General features: G+C 38.3%; 1 protein-coding gene and 1 long non-coding RNA gene across 7 annotated transcripts in view; one reads left to right on the plus strand and one right to left on the minus strand.

The window, feature by feature from the left end:
* The window catches only part of LOC307218039, a 41,009-nt gene extending 31,134 nt beyond the window's left edge, over positions 1–9,875 (minus strand). Inside the window, exons 1-2 of the long non-coding RNA XR_013839683.1 lie at positions 9,779–9,875; positions 3,928–4,045 (exon numbers count right to left, since the gene is read on the minus strand). This is a non-coding gene — a long non-coding RNA (uncharacterized lncRNA). The remainder of the gene's footprint in view (positions 1–3,927; positions 4,046–9,778) is intronic.
* DIDO1 (death inducer-obliterator 1) overlaps positions 1–14,936 on the plus strand; it is a 68,094-nt gene extending 53,158 nt beyond the window's left edge. For all 6 annotated transcript variants that reach the window (XM_079978770.1, XM_079978768.1, XM_079978767.1 and 3 more), the window contains 3 exons: positions 241–330; positions 1,414–1,609; positions 9,803–14,936. In XM_079978770.1, coding sequence (XP_079834896.1) covers positions 241–330; positions 1,414–1,609; positions 9,803–13,095 — 3,579 coding nt within the window. In that variant the 3' untranslated portion in view covers positions 13,096–14,936. The remainder of the gene's footprint in view (positions 1–240; positions 331–1,413; positions 1,610–9,802) is intronic.
* Positions 14,937–15,116: the final 180 nt, after the last annotated feature.

Below are 15,116 nucleotides of genomic sequence, written 5' to 3' on the forward strand. Positions count from 1 at the left end.
TATTTTTCCATGTATAAGACTACCCTTTTTAAAAAATGTCAAAAATTAGGGGGCGTCTTATACACGGATAGTGCCAAGGGTGGACTGGTGATTGGTTGTTGCTGCAAAAATAGGGGGCTTCTTATATATGGGGGGCGTCTTATATTCTGTTGGTATAATTCTATTTACTGGAAGGTGTGGGGCAATATACTTTGCCCTCAAACTGCCCTCTTCTCACATTATGTAATGCTTCTTATCTAGGATTTACCTGATACAATTCATATTGGAGGGAGGATCTCACCGAAGACAGTATGGGATTATATTGGCAAACTGAAATCATCTGTGTCAAAGGTACTTTTAAAAAATCCTGTTTGGGTAATGGTGAAAGAAATGAACTTTATTTGAAATAATAATTGTGGATGGGATCCAGTGAACTATACAACTAAGTTCTTCTACCCAAGGGAGGAAGACACTGCTGGCTTGAATTTATGGTACAGCAGCAACTCCTAATGTTTTTCACACGCCTCTTTTGAAATGTGAAGGAGACTTCTTTTTTAAACATGGCATGCAGGCCTATTCATCAAAATAGAAAGATAAAATTGTTCCTACCCACCTGCACCCCAGCAGCAGTTTGGATTCTTGTCAGTAATTTGCATCTGAAATTCTTTAAGACAAGCAAAATACTATAATGGCTTTTCCTGCTGGCTATTACTTTCCTTCCGTATACTCTAACCACTTCTTCCCTGCCCCAACCAGTTCTGTGTTAGTAACATTTCAGTTTCCAGCACAGCCTAAATTATCACTGACTTCCTGTGAACCATCATAGTAAGAATCCTTACTAGATGTAACCCTAAAAGTGTTTTAATAACGAAAAATTCAGCAACCTTAAATATTGTAAAGTAAAATTATATTGATAATTAATTTTACATAATCTTTGCTTATTTGATGGCAGTGAAATAAGGCATTTTTTTAAAGCTGCGCCATCTTTTGGATCACCAACATAACTCCATATTTACTGCTACAGACCCTGCAATCAGTGTCTGAGGCCCTTCTTCATGTGCTCCTCCAAGAGAGGTCCAGATAGTGGCAATACGGGAGTGGGCCCTTTCTGCAGTGACTCCCTGTTTGTGGAATGCTATCCCCAGGAAGGCTAACCTGGTGCCTTCATTACCTATCTTTAAGTGCCAGATTTATGGCTTTTAAAACTTTATGCGTGTGTGTGGGGGGGGGGGTGTTATTGTTTCCGTTTGTTATTATGGTATGCATTTTTGTAAACTACCTTGTGATCCTTAGATGAAGGACGGTATAGAAATTGAATAAGAATAATTCTGAAATTATTACTTCAAAAGTGAAGTGCATTGATGCCATGTTGCCCTCACTTGCTATTTATTTAGCAATAGGTTGGTATTTTTCCTTTATATTTTTGTATTATAGGAACTATGTTTGATCCGCTTCCATCCTGCAACAGAAGAGGAGGTGCCTTCCTACATTTCTCTGTACTCCTATTTTAGCAGTCGTGGCCGATTTGGTGTTGTTGCTAATAACAACAGACATGTCAAGGACCTCTATTTGATTCCTCTCAGTGCAAAGGATCCTATTCCATCCAAACTTTTACCCTTTGAGGGACCAGGTAAGCAATGAATTGTAGGAAACCCAAATACTGCTGCCCTTCTATGTTACAACTATAAATACCATACCAAACACCATTCATAAAACACACTTCAGTTGGATAAATGTAGAAAGGAAAAGCACTATATACCGGTCGATTGCGGTATGTCCCTGGTCGATCGCGGGATCATGCCCCCTCCCCCCAAAGCTCAACAACTTTGATGCTTTCCCAACAAAAGCTCAACAACTCTGGTCAATCCAATGGGTAGCTCACTGCCAATTTTTAATAGATCGCAGTCTACTGGAAGTTGGACGTGCCTGCTATATAAAAATCATAGTTTGGGAAATTGGGGGACATAACCACAAGAACTTTGATCTTTTAAAAAGGCACAGGGAGGTTAGTTAAGTTTTAAAATATTGGTACGCAACATGACATGCTCCAAATGAGCAGAAGTGGTCAGCATCTTTGAACAGAAGCAAACACAGAAAGCCCATGGAACATCATTGACGTTGAAAGGTAAGATTGTCATTTCCAGACTATATTATAGGTGTGCTTGAACTCCTACAATCAAAAACTCACAAGATCTCAAGATTTCAGCACTGAGCTCGCCCAGTGGTGTGAGGAATGTCCCAAGGAACTCAAGCTTTCATAGCTGAAAGAGACACACACATAAATAAGGTGTAGTTACACACTAGTCCATCAGCTGTCTTGACACTGATAGATTCATTGCCCCAGGGAAGAGAACCACAGTCTCTGTCTTATTTCTAGAGGGAATGCTGTTTTTCTATCTAAAACAGTTTTTAATCAAACAGATACGGCATACTAATTAGTCAGAACTGATTAGAAATAAGGTTTATTTCAATACTATATTCCTGAGCTTCTGCACTCTTAAGAGATCACCCTGCTATTTATGTATGTTGTCCTTCTGAATAAATAACCACACAATACTGCACATATGCTTGTAAGGAAATTCTCTTCGGCTCCAGGATAAATCACAAGAAATTTCCATTTTGACTGGAAAAAAAAGACTTTCATCCAGTCTCTTTAGTTTGTGGCAAACAAGCTGAGTAGGGGAGAGAAAATTGAGGTTTTCTCCTTTTGTATCTAAAGTAGTATTTCTTGTAACTTTGAATCTTGAACTTCAACCCCTTTCCATTTGTGTATATTGCTGAGGATTCTCAGGAAAAGTCTAGGGCACATACTCAGTTTACAGGCCTGTTAGGCATAGCTGTCAGCCTGTTGGAACTGAGATTACAACTTAGAAGTTGTAAAAATCTGACACTTCCCCACAACTGTGCATTTCATGGTTTGGTTATGGCAAACTAACTTCCTTGAAACCGTACCAGTCATTTAAGGAACTCCTCATAAGCTTTTGATAAACCCAAGCATCCCTAGAGCGCCATCTGAAAACCATACTAACATAGGGCACACTCTAAAATCCTATAAACAAAGAACCTTATTTCAAACTACTTGAATCTGAAAAAACAACCACTATTTCAAAATATGGACTGCCTGAAGAATTTTTTCAGATTCCACGTTGCTCTTGATTCTGAAGGCCTAGTTAAATGTTCAGGGGAAGAGAAGTCTTCTAATAGGGTTGTGACAACTCAGAAAGCATGTGCAATTTGTTTGAAAGCACCCCCATCATAATCCTCCTTGATGACAGCATACATATACTTCTACCAACAGGTTTTTTTAAAAAAAAAATAGAGGACACGGTCCAAATCATAATTTTCTGTGTGTGTTTTGAGGTGAGTCATATACATGAAGCCTATTAGAACCTTTTCGGATAAGTTGTCTCAGTTCTCAGTATACGCGGACATGTACGGGGAGAGGTATAAAATCTGCTATCCATATATTTTAATGAAATTTACTGCTCTTATTACATGATCTTAATAAAATGTATTTTGTGCAAAGTGGTCATTGTCTCTTTCAATTCAGATGTTTTAGTGGCTGTAACCATGTATTGGACTCGGTCTAGTTAGTAAAATATGTCTTATTGTATAGTGCCACCTGCTAGGCTGCTAAAAATGTTATTCACACACATAGTTGAGACATACATTCTGTATCACAGGATCAATTCTGGCTTTCAGACTGTTACTTTACCAGGCTGGGACAAAATATTTTAACAAAACAAATATCCTAAAGCATTTCGGTATTAGTTGGTATCAGTTATTCAGTAGAGCTTGCTCTGATATGTTTAAGATAGAGACTACAATATGCTTGACAGTATAATCCTCTACATATCTACTTAGAAGTTAATCCTCTTCAATTTCATAGGACTTACCTAGGACTAAGTTTGGTTTACAGAGGTTGTAGGTGAAATGGTTGTGACATACCTAGTGGTGATCATAAATAGTAGAGCTGGAGTACATCATGCGAATTCCTCGTCTGTGCCTGGACCATTAGATGACTGTGCTGCATGGCAGACTTCTGTTCTACAAGAAGTCACTTCAGCTGATGTCAAAACCAAGAAAGAAAAAGAAAACATAATTTGTACTGGAACTGAAACTTGTTAATGTCACTAAACTTTAGGAGTTAAAAGTTGTAATTAGTTAAATCATTCTGTGTTTGGTGAAATAAGCTTCATTGCTACCTGCTTTTTCTTCTCAATTAGTAATGGGGAATGGAAATATGGGAAATGGATCAGAATGGCTGTCCCAGCCCCTACTCCCCGCAAGGAAATCTGCAGTGATATTGTTCCAACCTACATGAATTATCACACCTCCTCCATCATCAGTCCAATGTGTGTGATTCACATACCTGACACTGCTAAGCAGTAGAATGTCCAAAGAGCACTTGGTCATCTTATCTGACTGTTTCTTTTCCTACACTGACTAATGCAGGGCAGGGGAGGTGGGATAACCTAGGTGGATCCTTCAAGTATATGGCCCCATGCCAGCTGTCATAATTGCAACAAGCATGCCTTCTTGGAATCAGGTTCTATTCACTAAAAACCTTTTCAGCACTTGCAGACATTTATGCTGAAACTTGATGAAGATTTTCTATTTTGTTCCACAGACCATTTTGACTTACATATTTTCAAACACTGGCAGTGTCTCTTTCCCCGCAAGGAAGTTAGCATGTTCTCAAATATACAAATGAAATCATTGAGTGGTGGAATCGGGAGTGGATATCTGCAGAACTCATCTCCATACACTATTGAAGCTTGGTGTTTCTTGCAGCAAAAGCTTAATATTTTAGTCAATAGGTATTCCCTAGCCCAAAGCTAGAAGAATATTAAAAGAAGAATATTGAGTATCTTGGTAATTGGAAGGAGGATCTTCGCAGTGAAAAAGCACCACTTGTACCTTTGATGCATTGTTTATAATACAATACTACGTGCAGTCCGGATCATCAACATGAGACTCTCAGGTGCACATGTGCCTACAAGAGCCTTTCCTGCTTCTGGAATTAAGACTTGAAGAAAGCATTCAATTCTAGTCAACAGAATAGGTTCCTGTGCATGTTTAGCTCCTCATTCTCTCTCTCTCGTGTGTGTGTGTGTGTATCCCCCACAACTTTTCCAATATGCACATTGCTCACTGGCCCAAAATGATTGGTGACTCTAAAGAGGAGCAATATTTACAGGGCACCACACCCTTCCACAGCCTTTTTTTTTTTTTTTTTTACTGAAATTCATTTTCTGCTTTCCTCAAAAGCAACTATAATAATCATATTGCTTACTAGATAGCTGGCACTTGTTGGTCAGGCTGAGCACAACTAACATTGAGGAATTGTGTAAACTAGTCTTAGTACTGCTGCCAATTCCAGTTATGAATAAGGGACATTACGGTGGATGCTTGGGTTGTGAGCGTGATTCGTGCGGGAGGCACGCTCGCAACCTGCAGCGCACACGCGGGTCGCGATTCAGCGCTTCTGCACATTCGCAGAGTGAGATTTAGTGCTTCGCATGCGCAAGCGTTGAAACCCAGAAGTAACCCATTCTGGTACTTCTGGGTTCGGCACGGTGCACAACCTGAAAACACAGCCTGAAGTGTCTGTAACCCGAGGTATGACTGTATTGAGGTTCAGGTAAAGAAGGCTATAAAAAAGATCACTGAAGTAGTCCTACAGCTGCTTAATGAGCAGCACTGGTTTGCACCTACAGTGGTGACAAATCTTTTATGAAAACTTACTTTATAAAAATTCTTGGTTTTATGTCAAGAAATAAGCGTTCAGGGCTTTTTAAAAGTTTATGGGAGTGATGACATGAATGTCTTAATTTCTTAGAAACAGTAAGCCTCCATATACTTACCTGAATTCATAATATGGGCAGCAGCAACTAGACAGGAATTGATAAGTTTCCCTTAGGGGTCATATTTTTTAATATAGTTTACATTCTTTCCTCTGATTCATATTCAGATCAATCTAGGAATATAGTGTAGAGTAAAAAATACTAGTGGTTTTTTTTAAAAGGACTAGCTTTTTTTAAAAAAAAAATATCAATATTTTTAACCTTCCTCCGGAAATAAATGTTGGTATACACTTTTGTAACTAGGCTCTTTTTTAACTAGGCTCTTATAAGAACCTAAGATGAACCTGCTGAATCAGGCCATTGGCCCATCTAGACCAGCATCATGTTCTCAATGGGGCCAACCTGTGAGATGCCTGCAAACTAGACCATGAGCACAACAGCACTGTGCCCATCTTAGATCCCCAGGAACTGGTATTTAGAGCCATAATGCCTCTGACTGGAGGTTGAATAGAGCCATTGAGGCATGTAGGAGCCATTGATAAACTTTAATAAATAAATAGGCTTACATGGTTGCTCATTATGCCTCCACAAAGAGTATAGTCTCTTTGTCACATTATCCCCAATAGTCATTGCTTGTAATCTGGCTTGCTTCATGTTTCCATTATCCACAGAGGCTAAACAGCCACGCAGAAGCTGCTTTCTTAAGTAGTGGTTTTAAAATTTATAGGGTTTGTATTTATAAGCTGGTTTATAAAACATTTCTGCCCACCCTTTCTAAATTAACTAGGTTAGTTACTTATAACCAGTTATTTAATACTTCTTAGCTGTGCACAAGAGATTGTAGTTAACTAATGCAAAATCATTTTTATTTCCATGTAACTTCTCACCTACATCCCCATTGGTTTTAAAACTGGGTTGGCCACCTTGAGGGCAATATAAGTATATATAGTTTGAACCCAGTAAGCCTAGCTCAACACTACACAACACTTTTGAATGCCAGCATTACAGTAGAACAGCTCAGTGTGTCAAAAAAATGATGGAAGGAGAAAACACGGCTTGGCAGAAGTGTAGGTGGATTGTTCTGAGAACACCAAAGTTTATGTGGAGTACCAGAGATCTTTGTAAGATTAATAGGCAAAAGCTGATCAAATTGTCCATGAAAGATTAGGCACAATTCTCTGCATGGTCACTCAGAAGTGTGCCCAGTGAGTTCAATGGGAATTACTCCCAGATAATGGTGTAAAGGACTGGAAGATAAATTAATCAGAACAGTTAAGGGGATGCAAATGACAGCTTCCTTCGGAATTACAAACTAATTTTTTTAAAAGTCAGAGTAAACATTTTTCACAACCATGTTTTTTTTAATGTGGAGTTATTAGTAATGGTCATTCTACATTTATTCTTTGCTGCTCTAAAACATTTTGTCTTCTAAAAGTACTTTCCTATTTCATGCAATACATTTGTTAAGTCGTTGGTTTTTATCCTCATTCAGCAGACTTTCTGAGCACATGCTACATTTTAAACAGCCAAACAATTTATACTTTTCAACTGAAATGCCAACTTCCTTCATTTTAAGAGAAACAAAGTGAAGTTTTTTCCTATTAAATATATTTAGGGCAACTTAAGTTAATAAACATGATCAGTGTTAAGATCAAAATCTTAAAAAGTAATAGTAATGGAAATGATTAGTACTTCAGCTTTACTTAAAGATCACACACAAAAGAGAATTGAACACAACCAACTAAAACGAGAAAATCAAAATAATGCATTGACTGTCAAAATGTAGAGTAGTAGCCACTCCAGTAATTATTACTTTAGTGATTGTGGGAGGCATCTGATGGGCTAAGTCACTGGGATTGCTAGATGAAAGTATTGAATATAATGCAGAACTAAGATATAAAAAGACTACAAATTTGGAAATAATGCATCAGTTGAATATTGTACTTGCCCTTATCTTCCTCCAAATGATAATACATTTAATGCAAATCGGAAATAAAATTATTCTCAGAAGATGAGATCCTTCATCCTCATTACTTAGCACTCTTCTAATAAATTGAAATAGGCTACTTAATATTTGATCTGTTTTACTGTAACCTATTAGGGTGTGAACTATCATGGCATTTAACTATTCTTAAGTCTATAATATTCATATACTCTTAACTATATTCCTGAACATTTGCACAAGTGGGCAGAATGGACAGTAAAATTGGAGTTGAGGAAAGAAAAAGCAATGCATTATCAGACTCATCTACATGACTGTCCAGTTCTTAGGGTGGAGTCTCTGTTGTATGTATAGTAATGAAAAACTTAAGCGCAACCTTATGAAACAACAACAGTGGTTTCCAGGGGCTTTATTGTTACTCATTTTCCATATATAATAGTATGAATGGTAAAAGCCTCAGTGTATGTATAATTCTATTTGTTGACCTAGTGATACTAACCTTGTAAGGTTATATCTCCATTGAAACATTTAACTAAACTGGAAATTGCTGGATCTCTCTCTCAGCAGTCTATTTCATAATTACCTCTGTTCCATTTCTCCTTTGACTAATTCTGTATTTCCCCCAGTCATTATGCAGTGCTTTGTTAACCATCATTATGACTTACAGAAAGATCAGATGTTTGTATGTCTGCTGAAAGCAGGACTGGCAAAACTGGTGGTAGTGATGGTCGTAATAATAATAATAATAATAATAATAATAATAATAATAAAACAACAACAACAACACCATACTCATTTGACTGTTGATTTGTTAATTATTTGGAAATCATAAAAATGCACAATTTTCTATTACCCTCTGATAATTTATATAGTTACTTGTGGAATCCTAAATTTGAGGATTCCACAAGTAACTAATAATAATAAGAGCCACTCTTTATTAAGGATCTAATCAGTCTCTGAAAGGTTAATTGCTTAAAAAATACAGCAGCCAAATTACTGGGATTCCATTTAGAACCCTAATCCAGGGTGCTCATGCTAGTGTTTAAAGCCCTAAACCACAAGTCCCAGTGTCTAAAACACCTTATTTCCTACAGATCCTCTTGGGTGATAAGATCAGCAGAGAGGGCCCTCTTGATAGTTCTGCCACCCTGGCTGGTGATGGCCTGGGAGAGGGCACTATGCGGCAGCTGCTAAATTATATAATTCCTTCTCCACAGAGATGCATTCAGCACCTTTTAAAAACATAGTTTCTGGTGCATGATGAAGACACACCTCTTTACCCTGGCCTTTGACACCTGAGATATATATTTTTGGTTCCCACCCTATTATTTTGATTGTATTTGTTTTAAATTGATATTAATATTGTGCATTACATTGCTGTAACCTGACATGTGACCTTGTGGGATGGATGATAAACAAATTAATAATGCACGCTCACCTGGGAGTTAAGTACCATTGGACTTAATGGGACTTGGTTGTGGGTAGGCATAGGACTGTACTGCAAGGATTGTGCTTTGTAGATAAGTGACATGATCCATGGAGGAATCTCATAGGCATCATGAACATACGCTGAGAAGTTTGACTGGCTCCCTCCTTGCTGTTCTTCGGCCAGCAGGTGAAGCCATTCTTATTCCAACAGGCCTTTTGGTACTGATTTTTAAGGAAAGGGCTGGTGCTGTGAATTAAATAGTTTTCCCCTCCCCTAAATTTTTAGCTGTTTCTATTTTATCTGTAAGCAGCCTTGAGTATCTGTCTGGGAGAAAGTTAAGGATGATTATAAGAACATCTTCATTATCATCAAGTGACAATCACCAGTTTTACTACATAAAAGCATATATTGGTTTCTCAGTAATATTGAGAAGAAAATACAGTTTTTGACTTAGTTACAGTCTGACAGTTACTTTAATGTGCTGTTTTCCGCTAATTATTATTACATTCATTAATAAAGTAGAGTATGCATAGTGTTCTGTAACATTTTTCACATTGTTTGTTACAAATCTTAGCAATGACTGACTTCAAGCTTACTTTTTTTAAAAAAAAAAAATCTTACATGAAATCTTGTTTTGTCTTACAGGTCTTGAATCAGCACGTCCAAACTTAATTCTTGGATTAGTAATTTGTCAGAAAACTAAGCGACCTGCAGCTGTGGAAACTGAAAAGATGGAAGAAAAGAAAAGCAGGATTCAGTTGCAGGAAGAAACTGAAGTATCTGCGTACCCTAAAGGCAATATGGCTTCTCAGCAAGAGAAAAAACCTGCAAAATTCTCTCTCTATACTGGAGAAACAATTGTCAGTACAACACCCCCTGGATCTCCTCCACCTCCACCCCCAGAGCCAACTTCTGCGTTAAAAATATTGTCATCAATTAAATCTGGAAGCTCAGCCACTGTTGCACAATCAAGTGCTTCTGTGTTGGGAATTAACACAGCTACTGCATCTTCTACTGCTTCCTCATCTTCAAAATCAGCCACACCACTTGATCACATCCTGCAAACTCTTTTCGGGAAAAAGAAATCTTTTGATCCTGTTTCCAAGGATTCTGATGGTGCTCAGACTGAAATGCAGACTGTTGGTGAGGAAGGATTACCAGCAGCTCCCATACTTGATCCCATTGTGCAGCAATTTGGACAAATGTCGAAAGACAAAGCTATAGAAGAGGAGGAAGATGACAGGCCTTATGATCCTGAGGAAGAGTATGCTCCACAGAAAGCTTTTGAAATGCAAAGTTGTGAAAGTGGTCTTGAAAAAAGATGTGAAACTTCAGAGCAAGAAGATGAAGCCTATGATCCAGAAGATGAAACTATCTTAGAAGAGGCAAAGGTTACTGTTGATGATTTGCCTAATAAAATGTTTTTGGAATCTAAAAGCCACTCCTTGACAGCATCATCTTCATTTGTGCCCGATGTATCTGCTCCACCATCTTTGGTAGAGCAACAGAAAATGTTAGAAGAATTAAACAAACAAATAGAAGAACAGAAAAGACAGCTGGAAGAACAAGAAGAAGCCCTCAGGCAACAACGAGCAGCTGTTGGTGTATCAATGGCTCATTTTTCAGTTTCTGATGCTTTGATGTCACCACCTCCAAAATCATCTCTAGCAAAAAATGAGCTATTCCAACATGAAAAACAAACTACTGAAAAATCTGAATTGCCTACATCCACAAGTCAAACTCAATTGTTAAATCAGGGAAGTGATCCTAGACAAAGTAGAGATCCCAGACAAGCTAGAAGGATTCTAACAGAGTGTAATGAAAGTGCTGACTCTAATGTAAAGCAGCATGTTATAGAATCGCCTACAGTACAAATTCCTCCACCCAGCTATGCAGGTCCATTGCAAACTGCACTTGACAAAGCAGATAAAACATTGATTTCTGTCCCTCATCCTAGTCATAAAGATACATGGGTTACTAGTGAAAAAGGTTCTGTTATGTCTGAACAAGATGTGCCCACTATCAACCCTGAAAATGCCCCACAGGTTCACCAAGAAACTGTAAATAAACCAGCTTCTATTGAAACATTTACAACTGCACCTGTTCGTAAAGTACTGCTACCCACCCCTGTCAATCCATGTTTCCTCCCTACTTTCTCTTCACCTAACAGTGTTCAGTCTGTAGCTTGGTCAAATGAATCTCAGGAGAAAAATGTTCCTGGGGTAGCAAGGGATTCTTTCCCAAGCCCAGTGTTCCCATCTCAGGAGAAAGCTCCTCGTCATTTTGAAACAGAAAGAGGTCCATCACATTATGAAGACCAAAGAAATCCACAGCCTTGCCACTTTTATGAACAAATGGAGTCACCCACAATTAAAAATGATGAAGAAAGAGGTGGGCCCCCATTTTCTTCTCTTGGACACAAAAGCGGTCCTCCATTAATGAGTGGTGCTCCAGATTTACATGGACAGAGGGGTCTACCACAACAATTTACTGAAGGGCATAATCCTCTACCAAATAATGATGGACAAAGAGGGCCTCCACCCAACAGGTTTGGAGCCCCAAGAGCACCTATCCCTTCCTTATTTTCTGCACAACATGGACCACCACCACCACATTTTGGTGATAATAGGGGCCCTTCACAATCATTTCCTGATGGGCCAAGAGAAATTGCACCTTCTCAATTAGAAGAGCATAGGGAACCTCACATGGAACACAGGGATTCCCAATATGCAGATCCCCAATATCATGAGATGAGTGGTGGTCCTGGACAATTTGAAGGACCTGAGCCTCCGCAGTTTATGGGAAATAGAGGACCTTCACCCTTTCCTTTCGGGAACCCAAGAAGGCCTCCACCAAATCAATTTAAAGGTCAAAGAGGAGGCCCGTCACCTCAGTTTGGAGGGCCAAGAGGTCCATCACCTAACCATTTTGGTGGTTCAAGAGGTCCTCCCCCAAATCAGTTTGAAGGACAAAGAGGACCTGCTCCAAGTCACATGCCAGGACCAAGAGGACTTCTACCACCACCGTTTGAAGAACGGAGAGGGAGCCCACCACCCAGGTTTCCAAATCAGAGAGGTCCAGCACCACATCAGTTTGGAGGACCAAGGGGACCTGCACCTGGTCCATTTCCAGAAAAAAATGAACCTCCCCCAAATAGACATAACTTTCCAGGACAATCTCAGCAAGGTATGAAACCAAGCCCCAGACCACTCTTGGATCTTCCAAGTCATCCACCTCAGCACAGGAAAGAGATGTGGGATGAAACTGGACCACCTGCCTCTCATCCTAATACTTCAGGGCAGGGTTCTGAGACAGAAGCACAATGGTCAGCATCTGATTTTCGAGATGGCCGAAGTAATGACTATAGAGCTCAGACTTTTGAAGGGAGACAAAGAGAGAGATTTGAGGGAGGTAATAAGGAAAAAATACTAGAGCAGTCTGATCAGTCAGATAATCGATCAAATAGAGTAACGGATGATAGACGACGAGATCGTGACCACAACTGGGCTTGGGAAAGGGACCGTGGCAGAAACTGGAATAGGGGGAGAGAAAGGGAATGGGAGAGACATAAAGAAAAAGACTGGGATAAAAACAGAGAGAGAAACTATAACAAAGACAGGGATAGAGATTCAGAACGGGGGAAAGACTGGGAAAGAACCAGAGAGAGAGCCAGAACCAGAGATGGAGATACTTACCGAAGACGAGACAGATCAAGAAGCAGAGACCGTGATTATGACAGATTCAGGGACAGAGAACGAGCTCGAAGTAGAGACAGAGAAAGGGATAGAGAAAGAGATAGAGACCGTGACAAAGACAGAGCAAGAGATCGCAAGGACCGGAGTAAAAGTAAGGAGTGCGATAAGGACTCTAAGCAAGAAACACAAACTGGTGGCCAAAGGGCATCACATGCAGAAGCTTCTTCCGCTAAGCAGACATAGAAACATAATTATTCTTCAATAATGAGCCACATGAGGAAGAAAAACATGACTCTTTATTACTTGTACATATTGTATATTCTGATCGTTAGGCATAGTTTGGTAAAACCTGTTTCACAAATGAGATTTTGGATTGTAAATGCATATATTCATATATTAAGCAGGTACATGCTGGACTTGCTACATTTTGTTCGCCTCCTCCCTCTATAAGATATGTAAGGCACAATCCTTTCCCGCATGGGCACAGTGCCTGAGTACTGTTTCCCCCTAGCCTTGGACCATTGCACTGCCTGCTAGACCAGGGGTCTGGGACCAGGGGATCCAATATTCCATCCACACAGAAAAACTAATGCCTATAGCATTACAGTTCTAAAATGTTGCTTTTTTCCTACTTACTTTGTCTTTAAATTTCCATTTACAGAAGTAAAAATGGGAACTCTCTTCAATGAGCACATTGCTTTTTATGGATGTAAAGTTATGTTTTCCACTAACTTGAAATGTAATTTTATGAAAATTTAAACAATATCTTAGAAGCCATACCATTACATCTTAAATATATAGTATTTTGGTGTTTCAGTACAGTAGTTCCTACATTCAGGAGAGCCCAACATTTCTGTCCTGAGCTAATTAGGGCAGGATTTTGTGTATTTAAAGAAAGATTGCTGGGGAGCAGTATTTCTAGCAGCTGGCAGAGTATTTGAATAATAAACATTAAGCTTCTAGGTTCATTATCTTCCTTTTTACATGGGCATTTTGAGTTAGATTTCAACTAAGACAAAAAAATGCCTGAGTAAGTAACCATATTTCCTGTTTAGTTTAAGGTTTTTAATGTTGAATTTGTACAAAAAGTGTAATTGATTAAAAATTAATGACACCTCTATACAAAGCAACTAAACTTTTAAAACATACTTATTGGAAAACATTTTATAAATGGTTCAAATGACTGATTGAAAAGAGAGTAGTTTGCAGATCTAATCCTTTGTGCAGAATAAATATGGATAATTTAAGCAGTTTGACTTTTCCAGTGTTTAAAGGAAAATATTTGAACAAGCTGTGTTAAGTACCTTTGGGTCTTACTAATAACAATGGGAGACATTTAAGTATGTAATAATTGCCCCATTGAAATATGTGGAGCTTAAAAGTGCTTAAATTAGTCTAGAATACATCCTCAGTTCTGTTCTTGCCACACTCATGGCTATCTTGATAACATTGGAAATAAATATTTGTGTAAAAAATGGAGTAGTAAAACTGATACTAACAAATCTGCTTTAAAGAGGAGAGCTTTTCACTGTGAAATAATGCAGTATACTATTACTTTTCCTGTATCTTTCAAGATCATAATTCAAAAGAATGCATGGGGGGAAATCCAACCAGTTTAACTGAATTTATGCACTTATAGTTGAGCAGTTACTTTGATATTTTTATAAACATTTTGCAAATGTAAAAATAGATTCGTAACATTGGCATTTTCAGATCTGCATTTCAAGTAGCACTACTCCTATAAATAAATCACTACAGATTTACACTTTATATTGGTACATCTTACACTTTAAACATCAAGGACAAACTGATTTAAACAATGACCTGTATGCAAAACTCTTTTGCAGAAATATTAAAAAGAAAGAGGTAGTGTAGAACATAAATATCTACTATGATGTAATTTTTCTATTCAAAATGTTTCTAACTTAGATATATATGAAAGTATGCAAAATCAAGTGTTTGTTTAGGTTTATTTGAAAGGGGTTTCTGTAAATTGTATTTTATATTTCAGAATATATCACTGTACATTAAATGTGGAACTTCATAGGTTTTGTTACTGTAAGTCAAATAAACATGTAAAGAAAGCCGTTGTCTCAAAATTTTCATAGGAACTGATGGCAGAATCTGCCACATTAATCCAAATACACTACTCTAATGCTTCAGTTTCTTTGGATGGTTGATTCCAAAACAGGGTATCTCTATTTTGAGAAGATGCAAGAGGAATGGGTAGCTGACTTTGCAACCACTAGATGAGCTCTTCAGCC

Source organism: Podarcis cretensis, assembly GCF_951804945.1.
Source record: "Podarcis cretensis genome assembly, chromosome: 6".
Classification (NCBI taxonomy): Eukaryota; Metazoa; Chordata; class Lepidosauria; order Squamata; family Lacertidae; genus Podarcis; species Podarcis cretensis.